Source organism: Chiloscyllium plagiosum, unplaced genomic scaffold (genome assembly GCF_037043375.1).
Source record: "Chiloscyllium plagiosum isolate Xiang-an unplaced genomic scaffold, Cpla_swu_hap1 HiC_scaffold_1, whole genome shotgun sequence".
Lineage (NCBI taxonomy): Eukaryota > Metazoa > Chordata > Chondrichthyes > Orectolobiformes > Hemiscylliidae > Chiloscyllium > Chiloscyllium plagiosum.
This window is the reverse complement of record NW_028270139.1, coordinates 7,145,860-7,166,689: the sequence shown is the minus strand read 5'-3', so window position 1 is coordinate 7,166,689 and position 20,830 is coordinate 7,145,860. Positions and strand designations below refer to the sequence as shown.

General features: G+C 41.4%; 1 protein-coding gene across 3 annotated transcripts in view; it reads left to right on the top strand.

Moving 5' to 3' along the window:
• arhgap10 (Rho GTPase activating protein 10) overlaps positions 1-20,830 on the top strand; it is a 194,810-nt gene that overhangs the window by 133,026 nt on the left and 40,954 nt on the right. For all 3 annotated transcript variants that reach the window (XM_087974804.1, XM_087974745.1, XM_087974859.1), the window contains 3 exons: positions 2,727-2,785; positions 4,142-4,247; positions 9,058-9,217. In XM_087974804.1, the coding sequence (XP_087830930.1) occupies positions 2,727-2,785; positions 4,142-4,247; positions 9,058-9,217 (325 nt within the window). The remainder of the gene's footprint in view (positions 1-2,726; positions 2,786-4,141; positions 4,248-9,057; positions 9,218-20,830) is intronic.

Below are 20,830 nucleotides of genomic sequence, written 5' to 3'. Positions count from 1 at the left end.
ATTCCAGGGATCATCCGTGTGAATTTCCGCTGGACACGTTCCAGTGCCAGTATGTCCTTCCTGAGGTGTGGGGACCAAAACTGGACACAGTACTCCAAATGGGGCCTAACCAGAGCTTTATAAAGTCTCAGTAGCACAACGGTGCTTTTATATTCCAACCCTCTTGAGATAAATGACAACATTGCATTCGCTTTCTTAATCACGGACTCAACCTGCATGTTTACCTTTAGAGAAACCTCGAGTAGCACTCCCAGATCCCTTTGTACTTTGGCTTTACGAATTTTCTCACCGTTTAGAAAGTAGTCCATGCTTGTATTCTTTATTATCGCTAGGCTATTAATCGGTAATGTTCTAGGCCCTGGATTTGAGTCCTACCATGGCAGATGGAGGAATTTGAATTCAGTAGCAATCTGGAAACAAGAATCTCATGATGACCGTGAAACCATTGATGATTGTCAATGAAAACCCACGTGGTTCACTAATGTCTTTAAGGGCATTACCTGGTTTGGCCTTCATGTGATTCCAGACCCACAACACTGTGGTGGACTCTTAAGTGCCCTCTAGGCAATTAGGGATGGGAAATAGATGCTGTCCAAACTGGTGACACCCACATCACATGAATGAAGAAATGAACAAAACTCTAAGACATCCTCTTATAAATGGTGGTAGACATCAGACAACAAATGGGAGGAAGATCCTGAATGAACAATCATAGTTTCAGCCTTGACAGAATCCAGCGCATGTGCAAAAGGCCAGGCTGGATGAATTGTCACTGGTTTTAGTGAGAAATGTGGACTGGATGATACATCTAGGCATCTTGCCAAAGTTCTCCTCAGGCAGATACGAGTCTGATACATTTCACTTGATCGCTTGCACACTGACACAACACTGGTTACATGTTTGAAGATGTCTTGCTGACATCCTGTGCAGTTAAACTTAGTGTAGCTGTAACCAAGTTGTTCCAGTACAGCCATACCTCTGCCATCCACCCAACAAAGTACAAAGTAAGCCTATAGGTAACTTCCATCACTTCATTGATGATTCTCATCAACAGCCTTTCAAGTAATCATCAATAACCTGCAGCCGGCTGGATTCTGCTAGTCCCATTCCACTGCTGACCACCTTGTGGCATTGATTCAAGCATGGACATTACAAAAGAATCCCAGCGGTGAGATGTCAGTGACTGCCCTTGTCATCAAGTAAATCATTTTGACTCCAATGACCACCAACTAAAATGAAACCCAGGAAAGATGGATGTCACTGGGAATTGTGTGGAATATTCTTCACACTGAGCACTAAGACAGCTGATTGTTTGTGGAAATCGGTCATTGCTGGACATTGCAGGAGTGTGCTGACTCAAGCACCTTAAACTTCCCTTCATCATAAGATTAGAAGTAGGGTTGTTCACTGATAATTGCACAGCCTTCACTTATGCTTGCAACTGATTAGATAATAAAGGAGGCTGTATCTGTGTGCAACAGAACGAGACAGCATCAAGCTTTGATTGATAAATAGCAAATGATATGTGCCCTTCTGGTGCCAGGTGATGACTATCTTCCACCTAATAATATTTAGGTGTATTTCTATAACCACATTTTCTATCATTCACATCTTAGCATCCTACTGTTAACCAGAAAGCTGTGTGGACCAGTTACATAATTAATATAGCTACAAAAGCAGAGACTGGACATAATGCAGGATTGACTACTCACTTGACTTTCCAAACTTACCACCTCCAAACAACGTCAGGACTATGATGGAATACTCCTCATTTATCTCGATAATGCAGCTTCCACAACAGATGAGAAGCTTGACTGCATTCAGGAGAATGTAGCCCACTTGATTGATGTGCATATACCACCGTAAACATTTACTCACTCCATCCAAAGTGCACAGTGGTTGCTGTGTGTGTCATCTCCAAGCTATAATGCATTAACTCACTGAGACTCCTTTTGCACCACCTTCAAGATCAGTAATCTCTACCAGTGAGAAAGACACATGGCACAAAGCAGTCTGTGCCATGTATGCCCTTTGCGAAATTTATTGCTATTCCTTCATTGGCGCTGGGTCACAATCCTGGAGTTCCTTTTCTCAGGGCACTGCAAGTGCACCAACATCATTTGCATCATCACCACCTTGATGAAAAACAATGTTAACTTTGCCAGCCATGTACATGGTAAAAACAATGACTGCAGATGCTGGAAACCAGAGTCTAGATTAGAGTGGTGCTGGAAAAGCATAGCAGGTCAGGCAGCATCCGAGGAGCAGGAAAATCGATGTTTCGGGCAAAAGCCCTTCATCAGGAATACAGCTGTATTCCTGATGAAGGGCTTTTGCCCAAAACGTCGATTTTACTGCTCCTCGGATGCTGCCTGAACTGCTGTGCTTTTCCAGCAATGTACATGCCCTTTGAATAAGAAATATTCAAATTTTTGATTGTAATACTGCACAACAAGAGAACCATTTTTATCCTTTTCTCTCTGAAATTCCTAATCCAGACGTAAAATATATTAGATAAGTCTCATCACATGTTTATCTAGATTAGGATAAACTAGTTGAAGACTTGGTTTGAGACTGGTATTGGACACTCTCCTAAAACAGTAGAGGTTCAACATTGTGAAAATAATTATCTGAGCATCATACACCAAATAGCAATACTTGTTACATTAATCAATAAACAGTTGATTTAGACTGTTATTTAATTTTTAATTTTGTAAATGTTCTAGAAATCTACCAGAGCCCCTCATGACTTACAAGTTGCACGGGGAATTCATCTTGCTAGCCAGTAAGTATTCAATTTGAATTCACTGCTCCACAGTTTTCGTAATGTACATGTATATGATACATGAGGTGCGCTTGATTCTGCACAAAGATGTCAGGGTGACATGTCTGACTTAGAGTGTGAATCCCTGAATATACCCAGGTCTTTGAGAGACTAACATCGGGCAAAAGGTTAAGCATTGAGCTATTGTTGGGCAGGTTGATGTGTGTAGAATTGTACATTGAGAAGAATGAGTGGATAAAAAAGAAAGAAACTTTCAAATTTGCAATGTTGTGAACACCGAGTGATTCTAGGTCAAAGCAGTAGCTATGAGTAAGTGAAGTTTGGTGTGCAAGTAGGATTGTAAGTGCTGAAACTGTGTTGCTGGAAAAGCGCAGCAGGTCAGGCAGCATCCAAGGAGCAGGAGAATCGACGTTTCTGGCATGAGCCCTTCTTCAGGAATCTTTCGGGCTCATGCCCGAAACGTCGATTCTCCTGCTCCTTGGATGCTGCCTGACCTGCTGCGCTTTTCCAGCAACACATTTTCAGCTCTGATCTCCAGCATCTGCAGTCCTCACTTTCTCCTAGGATTGTGAGTGGCAGGGTTTTGAATGGATTTGCCATTTCAGTGAAGCAGGTAGGAAGTTTACCAGGAGAGCTTTGGAATCTGTTCATGGCAAAAACACAGATGAGGGATTTAGCAGAAAATGGGTGGAGGCAGATTATGTTACAATGGCAGGGCATCATTGCAGGAGTTGCTTAGGATAGTGTCCTAGGCCTAACAATCAGTGATGATCTGCTGTCCATCATAAAGTCAAAACTGGGGATGTTCAATGATGATGATTGCATCAATCACAACACACAGTGACGCTCAGATCTGGTGAAACACTTCGTGGAAAACAAAAAACTTGGTTTTCATGAAGGAGAACTTAATACATTTAGAAGCTGAGTTCACGACCAAATAGAATGAATAAATTGAAACAGAAAAAGGGATGGAATTGGTATCTAGAATTTATGATCAGGTCAAAGGTATTGACTTCAAATGATTCAGTATTAAGCTGAAAGAAGTTCAAGTTCACCCAGGACTAGATATTGGACTTGCAATCTGACAATACTGAACTAGAGACGAGGATCAAGGGAAGGAAACTGTCATCAGAATTAAAACCTGTTTATTGTAATGTTTGATGTTTATTATCTTGCCTTTAAAGGGTTGAAGGATGCTCTATTCAGGTTTTTTTATTTGTGTAGAAACTTGTTCTTCTGGCGAGAGTGTCCAGACAAAGAGGCCATAATCTTCAAAACTAGAGCTCAACCCTTTAGGAATAAAATCAGGATGCATTTCTTTGCAATTTAACAAGAGCTGTTGTTGCATTTTTACAGAATGTGCCAGCCCAGATTCCAGAACCAAACCAATTCATTCCCTCATCCATAAACTTCCGGAAAAGAATCGAGAGATGCTGGACATTCTCATCAAGCATTTAGCCAAGTGAGTGTGGTGCAGCAGTAAGTGTACCTTGGTAATGTAGCCAGCTCTTTATCACGCCCCATCTCACAGCAGTTAGCATTTAAAGGTCCAGGTAACCCCTTTGACAACTGCTGTCAAACAGTAAGGCAAATGTGACATAAGGGTGCGGGGAGGTTGGGGGTGGGGGGAGTGGAGTGGGGGATTTGGGTGCTGGGTTTAGCAGGATAGTAGCGGAGAAGAGTGCCGGGGTAGGGATTGTAGAAGAGGGAGAGATACATTGCTAGATTAGTCGAGGGGCAGCTGGGTAAATTACCAGGTTAGTAAGGGAGGCGGAGACAGGCTGTCAGATGGGTAAGGGATTAGGTACCAGCTGGGTAGCGGCTGGAGTGGCAAGTGAATAGAGTATCAGCGGTGCAAGGTAAGGGATGCAGAGTTTAGGACGGGTCACGAGGGTGGGAGAAGTTGGCTTGGCAGGGGTGGGTCCAATTGGGGTGGGGAGGTCAGGTCGGTCTCTGTGGGGAGGTGTGGTTAAGGGTATGTGAGATAAATATGGGGTCAGTTGAATAGTTGCACAGGTATTCAGTGGTCTAACTTTTGCTGAGTGAGTACTTGCTTTACTTTCATTGGTGCCCTTCAATGCCTTTGATTTTAATGGAAACTTTCGGAGAATTCAAGAAATGGATGAGTTGCCCCATGGAAAATCCAATTTCCCAGGCAAGTCCTTTGGAGTATGTCACACTGGGGATTGGGTGGGATCTCCATGTGCACCTCCCATGTACACTGGGCAGAATGACTGTCGGACCATTGGAAAATCTGTCTTATTCCTCAAATATATTGCTTTTATTGTGTCATCCTCATATGATATATGAGCAACTCCTTGTTTGCCCGTGTTAACGAGAAACATAATATTTGATACTGACATAGCTACTTGGCTGAATACACTGATATTTCATTCATAATTATGCCCTAATATTTAAATTCTGAGCCCATTTGAAGTGTTGGCACTTGATGAATATTGGGCAACAGAAGTGCTTGTTTTAGACTCACATGCTGAGCACGTAACAATTAGTGTGTAACAGAATTTCAAGCATTTGCTGATGTTTGCTTGTGTCAATGTCCATGAAGTGAAGTTGAAATTTGTTTTCCTAAAAATGAATGCTAATTGAGGTTGTAATGAGCATGCATTCACTAATCTGGGGATTTAGTTATTAACCTCTATCAGAGGTGAACCTGGTCTAGCTGAGCTGGTGGAGTACGGAGAGGGAATTACATTTGAGGTTTAGTTAGCTTGACAAGAAGGAGGGCTGTACTGGGAAACCCTGGCAAACACAGTTGTAATCCCAAGTCTGAAAGTGCACGGATTTTGCAAGTGGGCAGCAAACGGGGCCTAGGAACAAATTAGAGGTTGTCTTCCAAAACTATATCGACCAATCTTTCTCATCCCGTAACCTTCCACTTTCCTTTGGTTAACAAGTGACCTTTGGCTTTGGGCACAGAGATCCATAATTTTAAGAAAGAGATTTGAACGTTAGGCTGCTTGTTGAAAGAATGACCCAGAAAAATCTGACATTGTAAAACGTATCTGCATCTAATAGCGTCGAAGGTGCTTATGATTAAATGCGGTTTTCTTTTCATAGGTGACAAAACAAAATGATGTATTCCATTTATTTTTGCCACCCATTTTACTCTGCACAGAATTAGAGTCATAGAGGTGTACAACACGGAAACAAATCCTTCTGTCCCACTCGTCCATGCCGACCAGATATCCTAAATTAATCCAGTCCCATTTGCCAGCACTTGGCTCATAACCCTCTAAACCCTTCCTATTCATATACCCATCCAGATACCTTTTAAATATTGCAATTGTACCAGCATCCACCACTTCCTCTGGCAGCTCAATCCATACATGTACCTCCCTATGTGTGAGAAAGTTGCCCCTTGGGTCCCTTTTAAATCTTGCCTCTCTCACCCTAAACCGATGCCCTCTAGTTCTGGACTCCCCTATCCCAGGGAAAAGACTTTGTCTATTTATCCTATCCATGCCCCTCATGATTTTATAAACCTCTATAAGCTCACCCCTCAGCCTCCGACGCTCCAGGGAAAACAGCCCCAGCCTGTTCAGCCTCTCTCTATAGCTCAAACCCTCCAACCCTGGCAACATCCACATTCAGAGGAACCTCGATTATCCAGCATTCGATTATACGATTATTGGATTATCTGACAAGATCGCAAGGTCTCGATGTTTGGCTAAACTTAGTTATCTGGCATACGATTAATCAAATGCAATAATGCCTGCTCGTGCCCTTCGGATAATTGAGGTTCCTCCGTAAATCTTTTCTGAATCCTTTCAAGTTTCATAACATTCTTCCGATAGGAAGGAGACCAGAATTGCACGCAATATTCCAACAGTGGCATAACCACTGCCACATGACCTCCCAACTCCTGTACTCAATACTCTGATCAGTACAGGAAAGCATACCAAATGCACTCCTCACTATCCTATCTACCTGCAACTTCACTTTCAAGGAGCTATGAACCTGCACTCCAAGGTCTCTTTGTTCAGCAACACCACCTAGGACCTTACCATTAAGTGTATAAGTTCTACCCTGATTTGCCTTTCCAAAATGCAGCACCTCATATTTAACTAAATTAAACTCCATCTGCCACTCCTCAGCCCATTAGCCCATCTGGTCAAGATCCCATTGTACTCTGAGGTAACCTTCTTGGCTATCCACTACACCTCCAATTTTGTGTCATCTGCAAACTTACTAATCATACCTCCTATGCTCACATCCAAATCATTTATGTAATTGACGAAAAGCAGTGGACCCAGCACCTCCACTGGTCACAGGCCTCCAGACTAAAAAACAACCCTCCACCACTGCCCTCTGCCTTCTACTTTTGAGCCACTTCTGTATCCAATTGGCTATTTCTCCCTCTATTCCAAGATATCAAACCTTGCTAACCTGTCTCCCATGGGGAACCTTGTTGAATGCCTTACTGAAGTCCATATAGATCACGTCCACCACTCTCCACTCATCAATCCTCTTCATTACTTCTTCAAAAAACTCAAACAAGTTTGTGAGACATGATTTCCCACGCACAAAGCCATGTTGACTATTTGTAGTCCTTTGAGCAAATAGTCTACAGGTGCGCATAGCTTCCAATGGTTTCCAAATGTATCTCCATTTTGCTAAGCAGTGACATTGAGTGAATGTCTCACAGTGCTTTCCTCAGTTTCCAGAGACTGTTCTTTCAATCCACCAGCAACAGTAGAGCATGTTCCAATGTTGGTTACTCATTATGGCTATGTGGAACTAGTCTCCCAGATTCTGTTGAAGGTTATATGATGGATCCCGTTGACTGGAGACCATTTCCTTCTCATATCTGGCTGTGATTCGGAGCCTCTTCTCTCTGCTTGCCACACAAAAACTCTGCTCTGTGTGGTGTTTATTGATTTGAGGGGAAACTTTAACCTGATCGTCAAAATGGCTTCCACTTCCTTCTTCGCCATGGCCATGTGAAACATATTAGGTAGAAGTGCTTATCTTTCCCTTTCATCTTGGAAGTAAAATGACAGTTAACAGCACAGTTTTGCAACCTGGTCCCTGCAAAATTTTTCTGGAACTTTGGGAGACTCAAGCCCAAATATTTCTTGTTGACGAAGATGCACAGGAGGAGAAAACCAGCACAGAGTATCACAGTCTTCACACGCAAGGGCTGGGTGATTGGAGGGCCTGACCTGATTTTCTGGGACTTCAACTTAATTGTGTGATAAGACTTTAGGCCCTCTAACACTCACCCCCACCATCCTCTGTGGTCCTTTTACCTTCCATGTTAAATCATGAATACCATGACCACTTATAACATACCAATGGATGCCTGTTTTACCAACCCCAATGGCTGGTTATACCTCCCTGGCTAACTCAGCAAGTATCTACTATGGGTTGACCTGAGCACTCACGGAGACAAGCAAATAACGCTACGACCTACAACAAAGCCTTGAATAAAAACAAAACTCCCATTTATGAATTCTAAGCCATTACCTGGTAAATCAAAAAATAGTTTACCACCTTCTGTGCAACTAATGATTGAGAAAGATTAGTATTTAATTGTTTGTCCTGCCATCTCCTTTTTACGAACTTAATCTCCAAAACATGGCTGTAATTAGAATGAAGAAACAGGTGGACCTCAATCATTATGGGCGGCACGGTGGCACAGTGGTTAGCACTGCTGCCTCGCAGCGCAAGAGACCCGGGTTCAATTCCCGACTCAGGCGAATGACTGTGTGGAGTTTGCACGTTCTCCCCGTGTCTGCGTGGGTTTCCTCCGGGGGCTCCGGTTTCCTCCCACAGTCCAAAGATGTGCAGGTCAGGTGAATTGGCCATGCTAAATTGCCCGTAGTGTTAGGTAAGAGGTAAATGTAGGGGTATGGGTGAGTTACGCTTCGGCGGGTCGGTGTGGACTTGTTGGGCCGAAGGGCCTGTTTCCACACTGTAAGTAATCTAATCTAAAAAAGTAATCTAATCTAATCTAATTGAATGTATGCATGCATTCATCACTTGATGTTATTCAGTTATGTCAGTCAAAATAGATTTTTGTTTAGTTGTCAGTAGTGGATCCATGCGGTGAACCCACTGATGAGGTAACATGACTTGAGTTTTGTCTCGCAATAGTCATTTCAGTCAGTGCTATCAGTTTATTAGCATTCGCAATCATAATGGTACCACCACATACAGGAAAATCTTCCCACGTCATTCATGTAGATAATGCGAAGTTTGCTACACAAATTCCACAATCAATGTTAGTGATTTTTCCTACTTCTCTCCAGCGTATCTAATAATTCAAAACAGAACTTGATGACCATTGCAAATCTTGGTGTTGTGTTTGGGCCAACACTAATGCGAGCACGGGAGGAAACGGTTGCTGCTATCATGGACCTGAAGTTTCAGAACATCGTTGTGGAAATTCTAATCGAAAATTATGAAAAGGTGAGTTCTCCATTTTGTTTCTATCGTTGAAATTATCAGAACTAGTGAGGTATAGTTTGTTCTTATTTACTCAGACTTTCCATAGAAATAACGTATTGGCATTGGCTTAGGAAATTAATGCCATGGGGCTATCCATACTCTACCGACTCTGATTGAATTCAGCCTCCTAAATTCATGAATTTGCCCACTATTTAGTTTTTGAGTGATATTCATTTTTTTTTAAGAAAAAGTGTTTCACAAGACGTGATTGAATCCTTGATTTCTTTTTGTTTGACTTGGTGGAGAAACAGATGCCTGAGCATTAATTCTTCATTCTCGTTTTAGACCAAGGATTTGGTAGAATATTATAGTCCTGCAATTGAACATTGGCCTCAAACTCAATGTGTCCAGTGCTTGCTTTCACTGCTAGGTGCAACCCAATATTTTCAGGAAGTTGATTTAAATACACCAGAGAGAATGGAGGCAATTATAAAATGGTGAGGCCAACGACTGTGGACAAAGATTTGCTGTCAGATATTGGTGGGAAATTCACTTCAAGGAAGTGAAACAGTTTCCATATATTAACATTTTAAAGCATTCTTTGTAACAATTAGTTATTTTAGAATCGATTTCTCAAATATCCCTACCTCAGAGCAGCTGCAACTACATACTCTTTGATAGTCATTCTAACTCCTTACTTAGATCAATTTTATGTTTATTCCTAAATCGATTTCCGACTAATAACCTGTCCTATTGTTGTGCAATGAGTGTATTTATTTATATAAAAACTGAAAGAATCAACTATTTGGATCAATGCAGTATGTTAAGAATGATGTCTGTCATCATTGCCAGCTGAGAGGTCAGTTAATCAATACTAACATTAGACAGGTTTAAATGTGCAACTCCGTGCAACAGGAAGCTTTCTGGGCAGCTAGAATATTGAAACAGAATTATTTCTGCATTAGGGAAGTGTGTTATAAAGGCACTATATAAATACTTCCTGTTTAATGGACATTGATCATAACTGGGCTAAGTTGTGCTGTTAGTAGATCATCAGTGTCTTTCTGGTGTGAACTCAGTGGGAGAGCAGAGTAGTGTTAATTAGACATTGACAGTGAATTTATGGGTGAAGAGGAGTTATGATAATGGAGTTGTCCCTGTTACAGAAGCTTGTAATGGAACAGTGCAGAGGATCCTAGGAAATTTTGAAATGGTGTGTGGTGATTGGAACAGACTCAGTCAGCTGGACCTCACAGAATCTGAGTTCCCTGAATGGGGTTGTTAATCTGATCCAATTAGCGACCCCTGGCTAACAGATTAAAAAAAAGGAGCATCAGACATTCTGGACTCTGGATGCTGACGCTGAGGCTGTGCCAGAGTCAGGGATTTACCACATGTCAATAAAGGGCGACTTGATGATGGGATACTGGCCTCTGTGGAGTTATTTCATGGTGTAATGATCAGAGTCACCTCACCTTAATTTCCTGCGAATGCTAATGAAGTACAGTACACTGTAAATGGGCTACTACTGCTGTGTGGAGTCAGGCCTGACATTCTCAGGAGGAAATTGACTAGTGCTCAAGTCGAGAGTGTGGTGCTGGGAAAGCACAGCAGGTCAGGCAGCATCCGAGAAGCAGGAGAATTGACGTTTCGGGCATAAGCCTTTCATTGGATGCTGCCTGACTGGCTGTGCTTTTCCAGCACCACACTTTCAGCTCTGATCTCCCGCATCTGCAGTCCTCACTTTCTCCTGATTGACTAGTGTTGTTTGGGAGCATTTAAACTAGATTGAAAGCGGGTGGCAACCTGACAGAGAACTCAGCTTCAAGGGAAATAGAACAGGTAAAAGAAAGTAGAAAGCAAAAATAGTGACAGAGAAAGCAACAGCAAATATCAAATAGGATCAGATTAGAGAATAGAGTTTAAAACAAACAGAATTTAAGGCATTCTGTCTGACTGCAAGTAGAATTTGCAAAATGATTGACAGTTTGAATGCACAAATTGAGATAAATGGGAATGATTTAATTGACATTATAGTTGCCTAGTACAGGATGGCTACAGGGTGACCAATATTGGGAATTGACTATTCAAAGATAATCAGCATTTCGGGAGGGATAGGCAACAAGGAAAGGGAGGGGATAGCACTCTTTGGGACACAGGGTCAGAACATTAACAAGAGAAAGTATTATTTGGATAATTCAGTTGTGGTGGAGCCAAGAAGCAACAAGGGGCATTAAATATTGGGGTTTGTTTCCATGTTTCCACCAAACTGTAGCCATCATGTTGAGCATGGTATAAATCAGGAAATTAGAGATCCATGTAACATGGGTGATATGGTAGCCATTTAGGTTTGAAAGGTGAAAAGGCAACTTATTGTCTAAATGGAGAGAAACTTCAAAATGCTTTGGAGGAGAGGTAGCTGGATGTCCTTACGTGTGAATCACAGGGAGCGAGCATGCAGATACAGAAAGTAATGAGGGCAAATGGAATTTTAGCATTTATTGTTAAAGAAATGGAGTATGCAAGTGCGGAGATGTTGTTTCAACTGTACAAGACATTGGTGACACAGCATCTGGGATACTTCATACAGATTTGGACCTCTTACTCAGGGGTGGATATAACCCCATTCGAGGCTGTTCATAAAATATTGACGAGATTAATTCTAGGGATGACAGGGCTTGTCTTATGAGGAGAGATTGTACTGTTCAGGCAGATACTCGCAAGAGATTAGAGGGATGAGGGACAATGTAATTGAGGTGTGTAAGATGCTCAAAGAGGATTGAAAAAGTTTTGTTTTACTGCCTAAGATTGATATATTTGTATGTAAGGGATGTATGTTTTCGTACCCTCAGAGTGATTCTCCAATAAAATAATCCCAATAATCTTAACAATAAGAAATACTATCTATTAACACGATTATCCTAATATTTAACTATCTCGCTCAGTCATTACACACACTCAGTTATATACACAAAAATTAGATGCAGATTAATGTAAACAGTGCAATTATGATTTAAGATTATCTCAGTCTCTTATGACTGGGCTAATGCTTTCGTAGATGGGCTAATGCCTCCATTGAAGTGAAGTTCTTTAAAAGGAAAGATTTCTATTACAAGGCTACTTGCAGTCAAATATCCAGCTGGTTAGTTCTCAGATGAAGTTAAAAGTTGGGACTAATTAGTGGGAGTCTTTCTCCCACACTCAAGGCGTTGCTGTTTATTACCTTCACTACTCAGAGCCTTGCAGCTTATTTGAAGACTTTCTGTTGGAGCTGTACCTATAGAACAATCTCCTGTTTCAAAAGCAGCCAGAAAGTAATGGTGTCGCTACATGTAATATGTTGCATAACAAGACCTGTTACGTGTCCTTTTTCAAAATAAAATGGGTGATTATATAAATCGCGTTCTGGATTTTGCACCTTCAGAATTTCAGACGGCTAGTGTCTTTGTATTTGAAAGATCCCTTCGATTGATAACTGCCATTTGAGTTAGTTCCAAGAAAATACATTAAGCCAACATCTTGAAAGTTGGTTTTGTTTCCTCTTGAGACAGGGGAGTGTACCTATCCTTAAAATAACTCTCTTATTTGCGGTCTTTTTAAAGTTTTTTTAAAAAGTGTGTTTGAAGTTCCCTACGTACTGGGCAGTGAGAAGTACAAATCCACAAAGAGACATAACAGTTCATTAAAGGGAAACAGTGCTGGAGAAAGTCGGCAACATCTGTGGAGAGAGAGAAACATTTTGAGCCTGATATGACTCTTCTTCTGAACCTTGAGGAATCATTAGACTCGAAATGTTAACTCTGTTTCTCTCTCCACAGATGCTGCCAGATCTGCTGCGTTTCTTTAGCACTTTGTATTTCATTTTTCCAGCATCTTCAGTACTTTAATGACAATGCATTAATGTTGTAGAATGAACATAACAGATTCTTTATCATGTTTTAAAAATTGAACCTTTCGATCACCAAATATAACTATCCCTCATTAAAGTAATTCTTCCTGGTGTTTCTCTTGTTTTTAAACTGACATGATAAAAGACACATCATTTGATCTGTTTTGTACAATTCCTTTCTTTGAACTATATCTAGTATTTTCCCTCAGACCTGCTGACAGCCACATCAGTATTGTTTATACATACTATGTTGTCATTTACCACTTCTATCCTCAATGGAAATTACTGTCGTTAAGTAATAACTGTTCAAATAATTGACTCCACCCAACCATTCTGCAATTGTTTATAATTTTTAGAAATCTTCACAAAGTAAATGTGCTTGGTCATAAATATTATTTATGCATTACATGTTACAGTCAAAGTGATTTATGGCTTTTCCAGAATTATGGAATCTCACCAATATTGTAGTTTTAAATAAAAATCCCAGAGGACTGTGTAAATTGATGTTGATTTCACCCCCCTCCCCTAGAAACGTACCCATCATCTGTTTGTGCTGACATGCCATCACAGTCTTGTGAAAACTGGTTAATTTCACAGATGACCTCAGACTTGAAACTAGGAAATAATGTGGCTTCTGAAGTGTTAGTCAATAAAGAATGGTTTCATTTCGCCTGATCAATGCCAAAGAAAGTACAACACGGATAACTATAAAATGCTGCGTATATTTGAAGTAAAGATACAAGATATATCTTCCTTGTGTGACAATGTGTGCCTTCAAGAAGGATTTGTCCTGCTACTCTTGAAGGGAGAGGTTGTAAACATGGTGCTGAGGGGTCTACTCCGTGGAAAGCAGAGTAAATATCTTTGGGTTTTCAAAAATTAGACATGGGTGAGTGGAGTCAGGCAAACACAGACCCAGGGTTTTAGTTTTGCTTTCAGTTGTTGCAGCTAGGGTTTTTGGATTTGAAGCTTCTAGATAGATCTTTCTCTCTCTCTGCAGCTGGATTTAATCTGTTGGTGTTCTTTCTCCTGGACTGGAGTTGATAGCAAGTGAGGGAAATCTGTTTTGCTGAATTTACCTTTGCCAAGGTGTGTTTATGGGATGCTGCTATATTGGAACAGTTGATGAATAGTAGTTAATAACATATTATTTTGTTAAGTATTCCATTGAGTTTAAAGTAATGTTTGAATTTTAACTGTGGTGTAAGAATAAAGTGTTTTGCATAAAGCCTAGCAGTTGATCAATTGAATCATGTTAAGAAGGCTGCACCTTACACTTGCCTTAAGTAAGATATCAGGTACGATCTAGGCTATCTCCTTGATATGTTTTGAGGGGATTTGGTCTGGCCCATGACATTTAGATGAGGGAAAAAAGAACTTTGGCAGGGGACAGAATTGAAACAAAAGTCTTGATTTTGGACTGATTTGTCACTATGTCTAATCACTATCAGGCAGCAATAGATTAGATTACATTACAGTGTGGAAACAGGCCCTTCGGCCCAACAAGTCCATACCGACCCGCCGAAGCGCAACCCACCCATACCCCTACATTTACCCCTTACCTAACACTACAGGCAATTTAGTATGGCCAATTCACCTGACCTGCACATCTTTGGACTGTGGGAGGAAACCGGAGCACCTGGAGGAAACCCACCCAGACACAGGGAGAACGTGCAAACTCCACACAGTCAGTCGCCTGAGGCAGGAATTGAACCTGGGTCTCTGGGGCTATGAGGCAGCAGTGCTAACCACTGGGCCACCGTGCCCAGTGTAAGTATTCCATGGACGTAAGTGTCCAGGCAATGCTATTCACAAGAGAGTTCTAGGATTTTAACCAGCATCAGTGAAGGTATAAGGATATAATTCCAAATCTGGATGCGTGTATGCGTCAGAGAAGAACTTACAGCTGGTGCTCATGTTCCCATTAATCTACTGCCCTTGACTTTCTAGATGGTTGAGATTGCATTTTTCAAAGGCACTGTCCAAGGCCTCTTGGTGAAGCAATGTATCTTGGAAAGGATGCACACTGCGCATTGGTAGACAGAATGAACCTTTAAGATAATGGACGAAGTACTAGTCAAATGGGTAGCTTTGTCCTGACTGGTGTCAGAACTTGTGTGTTGGAGCTGCATCCAGGCTATTGGGGAGTATCCTATCACTGTCCTACCTTGTAGATAGTGGACTAGCTTTGGGTAACACAGATAAGTTACACACCATACAATTACCAATCTCTGACCTGCTAATGCATCACCACTATGTGAATGGTTTGGCCGATACAGTTTCTATTTTTGATTGTAGGGGAATTCAGTTCTGGTAATGTTACTTGATGTCAGCTGGAGGTAGTTGGATGTACTTTTGATGTAGATGGTCATTGCCTACTACTTGTGTGGTATGAATGGTACTTGCCACTTATCAGTCCAAGTCTGCAATTTGTCCAGATCTTGCTGCATTTGGGCCTGGATTGTTTCATTATTTGAGGAGTCACAAATGACACAGAAAATCAATGAATACGCCTCCCCCACCCATGTCTTTTCGTAGCCCCTTTGCATTTCCACCTATCTTTGTGTCATCAACAAATTTAGCAGCCAACTCTTCCTTCCCTTCATCTAAGTCATTTGCTGACAGCTGAGGTGCAGCATCAATCCCATTAAATTGCCAACCTATAAAAGTCTCAATTATTCCAACCCTATGCTTTCTGTTAGTTAGCCAATCCTCTATTCATATGAACATGCTACCCCCAGCACCATGAGCTTTTACTTTCTGTTATAACCTTTGGTGTAGCATCTTATCAAATACCTTCTGCAAATTCAAGTAAAGCACATGCACTATTTCCCTTTATCCACAACAGATGTTACTTCCTCAAAGAACTCCAAAGGTCAATTAAATTTGATTTTCCTTTCCTAAAACCATGTTCACTCTGCCCTGATTACCTTCAATTTGCCCAAGTGCCCTGGTATAGCTGCTTTAGTCATAAATTCTAACATTTCCCTTGTGGCAGATGGTAATCTAACAGGCTTGTACTTTCCTGCTTCTTGTCTTCCTTTCCTGATGTTTAAATGAACGACATTGATTATCGTTTGATCTCATGGGCTGTCCGTGGATCAAGGGAGTTTGGAAAACTAAAGTATCAACCATCTCAGCTCTTTGAAGACCCTGGGATGAGGATGATCATGCCTCATGTTCCTCTCAGTCTGCAGCTCCAACTCTGAGCTCAGTGTCACTTCTCTGGTGATTTTCCTGAATTCTGCCCTCCTTTCCATTTCCTTATTTATTGCTGCTTCTGGGATGGTATTTGTGTGTTCTATAGGGGAAGATTGCTACAAAATGCCTGTTTGATTAATCTGTCATTTCTTTATTTCCCATTATTAATTATCGAGTCATAGAGATGTACAGCATGGAAACAGACCCTTCAGTCCAACCCGTCCATGCCGACCAGATATCCCAACCCAATCTAGTCCCACCTGCCAGCACCCAGCCCATATCCCTCCAAACCCTTCCTATTCATATACCCATCCAAATGCCTCTTAACTCTATCTATAGTAAACCTGTTCAGCTCTAAATATTTAAAGTATATCTGTTATCTCTGACTATCTATTTTCATATTTCTGGCTAGCTTTCTATTATATTCTTAACTTTTCCCTCTCAATTAACCATTTGCTTTTTTTTCAATCTTCCATGCAGTGTTCTGACCTGCCACTCAACTTTACACAATAATATTCTGTTTTTTAGTTTGATTCCGTAGGTAGTATTTCTAGTTAACCACTGGTGGAAGTTCTGTCCTGAAAGTTTTATTTCTACTAGTTGGAAAGTATCTATGCCGTATCTTCTGAAAGATCCCCTTAACTGTCTGAAATTGCACTCTATTGATGTATCCTTGAACCACAATATGGGGATACTTACATGAAGTTTGAGGGAGAGAGAAGTGGACCTGAGTGTATAAACTAACAATTTACCCAACACTGCTTTCGTGCGCTCATTTACTAATCACCCTAACTTAATTTTTAAAACAATACGCTCAGGTCTACGTCTCTGTCCTCCAAACTTCATGTAAATGTCTATGTAAATTTGCTATCAAGAGGGTGCCTCCACTATAAGGTCATTAATTAATTGTGTCTCAAGCTCTCGTTATTTTCCTCCTTCATGCTCCACCCCGCCATGTGGTTACTGTTAGGATTCCATACACCACTTCCACAAGTGACTCTTATCTTTGCCATTTCTCATTTCCACCCAAACTCTTTCTACAGCTTGGTTTCCTAAACTTACGTTATCCCTCTCTGTTGTGCCGATACTATGACTTCAGACCAAAAACTCCACCTCACCCTTTCCCACTTGCCTGTCTTTTTTAAGTGTCCTGTACTCCTCAGGATCCTGGATCCCAGTTCCCGTCATCCTACAGTCACGTCTCTGTGATGGCTACTAAATTGTTGTTACTCAATTCTGTTTCTGCTTTCAGTTCATCTGTTATGTTTTGAATACTATATGCATTCAGATATAGAGCCTTTACAGAGAAACATAGAAGATAGAAGCAGGTGTAGGCCATTTGGCCCTTCCAGTCTGCTATCATTCATTACGATTGTGACTGATCCTCCAACTCAGTCGTCTATTCAAGATTTTCCCCCTCCATATCCTTTAATCCTTTTAACCCCAACTTCCATATCCAGCTCCTTCTTGAAATCATACAATGTTTTGGCCTCAAATGATTTCTGTAGTAGCAAATTCCAGAGGCTCACCCCTCTCTGGGTGAAAACATTTCTCTTTATCTCAATCGTAAATAGTCCACTCTGCATCCTTAGGCTATGACCCTTGGTTCTAGATTCCCTCACCATAAGGAACATCCTTCCTGTATCTAGCCTGTCTAATCCTGTCGGAAGTTTATAGATTCCTATGGGACTCCCCCTAATTCTCTTCAACTGCAGCAAATATAATCCTGACTGATTCATCCTTTCCTCATACATCAGTCTTGGTATCTCAGGTATCAGTCTGATGAACTTTGGCTGTACTCCCTCGATAGCAAGAACATGTTTCCCCAGATAAGGAGATCAAAACTGTCCACAGAATTCCAGGTGGGGTCTCATCAAGGCACCGTATGATTGCAGTCCTTGTACTCTCATCCTCTCACTTTGAAGGCCAATGTCCAGTTTACCTCCTTTACTGCCTGCTGCATCTTCATGCCTATCTTCAGTGATGACACGCAGGTCTCATTGCACATTCCCCTCTCTCAGTTTGAAGCCATTCATCTGCTGCTTTGTTTTTGCTACCAAAGTGAACAACCTCACACTTATCCACATTATACTGCATTTGCCCACTCACTCAGCTTGTCTAAATCACACTGAAATATCTCTGCATCTTCTTCACAGTTCACCCTCCTACCAAGTTTTGTGTCAGCTGCAAATTTGGATGTATTATATTTAGTTCCCTCGTATAAATCATTAATATTTGCTGTGAATAGCCGGGCTGCTAGCACTGATCCCAGCAGTGCCCCCAGGACATTCCCAACCATCTGGAAAAAGAACCATTTATTCCTACTCTTTTTGTTTCCAATCTGCCATCCAAGTGTTCGATCCATCTCAGTAAACTAGCTGCAAGCCCATATGTTTAAGTTTTACAAGATGATGTGGCACTCTGTCAAAACCTTTCTGAATATCCAAGTAAACCATTTTCACTGGCTCCCCTTCTTCAGTTTTCAAGTTTCATCCTTGAATTCCAGTAGATTAATTTCTTTTGTAAATCCATGCTAACTCAGTCTCATCTTGCCACTATTTTCCAAGTGCTCAGCTATTAAATCTTTTATAACGGATTGTAGTGTTTTGCCTAAACTGATGTCATGTTGACTGGCCTATAATTCCACCCTGCTCTCTATCTCCCTTTGTAAAGACATCTTACATTAGCTATCATCCAATCCTTGGGAGCTTTTCCAGAGGCTGTAGAATCTTCAGTACATACATGTACTGTTTCTCGGGCCACTTCCTTAAATACTCTGGAATGTAGATTATCAGGCCCTGGGGATTTATTGGCTTTCAATCCCATCAGTTTCCCCAGTACCATTTCCCTATCAATATTGATTTTCTTCAGTTCTTCTCCTCACTAAACCCTGTGTTCCCCACCATTTCTGGTATGTTCTTTGTGTCCTCCTTTGTGAAGCTTGTGTTTAGTTAGTCAGCTGCTTGTCGATTTCCCATTATAAATTCCCCTTTTTCTGACTGCATTTGTCTTCACCAGTCTTTTTCTCTTTGCATTCCTATTGGAAGCTTTTACAGTCAGTTTTCATGTTCCCAGCAAGCTGACTCTTGTACTCTGTTCTCCCTTCCATAATTAATCACTTGGTTCTCCTTTCCTGGATTCTAAGCTGCTCCCACTCCTCAGACCTGGTGTTATTTTCTCCTGGCCAATTTGTCTACCTCTTCCTGAAATCCAGTACTATTTCTAATTTCCCTCCTAACCATCGTTTGGCTACCTTTCTGGTTTTACTTGTGGAGCAGCCAAGAAAGAAAAATTGTTGCAATTCACCTGTGTGCTCTTTGGATGCTTTCTGTTCATCATCCCTTTAAGTAATGGTCCCTAATCTCTTACAGCCTCATGCCATCACAGTTTCCTTCGTTTTATCCTTATATTGTTTTTATAACCTTTAACCTTATCTGTTGTTTGACTCTTAGATTTGTACTCTCTATCCCTTCCTGTCATGGTGTGTTTATCATTTCCAGTTCTTGGTCTCAAATCTTTGATCCCTTGCCCTCACTATTTCATTTAAAATCTTCTCTACTGAAGCAAGAACACTAGCTGCAGCATGTTCCAGGTGGAGACCATCCCATCACTGTAAATGCTGTTTAACCAAACCTACTTCTGCCGTACTAGCCTTCATCTCTCTTAATTGGAAAAGCATTTTAACCCAGCAAGCCACCAGAATCTAGACAGCGCTGCCTGAGAGTATTGTGGAGGCAGGTTCAGTCGAGGCATTGTGGAAGGAATTAGATTATTGCCTGAAAAGAGAGAATATGGAAGACCATATGGAGAAGTTGGGGTGTGGCATTAGATAAGTTGTTCCTTCCAAGGGCTAGTATGGCATGAAAGGTCAAATGGCCTTATGTGCTCTAACAATTGTTATTCATAGATGGGACAATGTCAACACATCAGTGAAAGACGATGGACACATCCCAAGCAATCCATTTGGATGGGGGTGTCATGGCCTGATGCAACTTTTCTGATGGCGATAAGGTCAATCCTCAAGAGGCAGGTTCTGCAACAAGTGCCAGAAAGTGAGCTTGTCAATTGTTACTTTTGACATTCATGCTATTGTTCAACTGCAGTCACCACTGACAGATGTGTAGTGCATACCAGGCCAGGAGGTGTCGTCATTTCTCTTTTCCATCGACTCATGACTCCCGGGTGCTACAGCAGATCTTCTTGTCACACTTGAACGCATCCTTGAAGCAGAACCTTGGGATGTCTGGTTCCAGCTACCTCACCATAAGAAGGCCCTTGTGTACATGATTACCTTCATTCCCACAGACACTGCCAACCTGTCAAAGCCACTCAGTTGATTATTGGGCATTAATGACTTTGTTTTGCTGTTGCCAGTATATCACCCATAGTTCACAGCTAATCAACAAGGTGCTGAGAACACAGCCTGTATAAGCCAGCATTAGACTGTGTGCCACATTCTACAGACTTCATAGTGGCAGTGGGAGGCCTGCTACATGCATTCAGCACACCATCATTACTTGTCAGCAAGCAATAGTGACTGACTC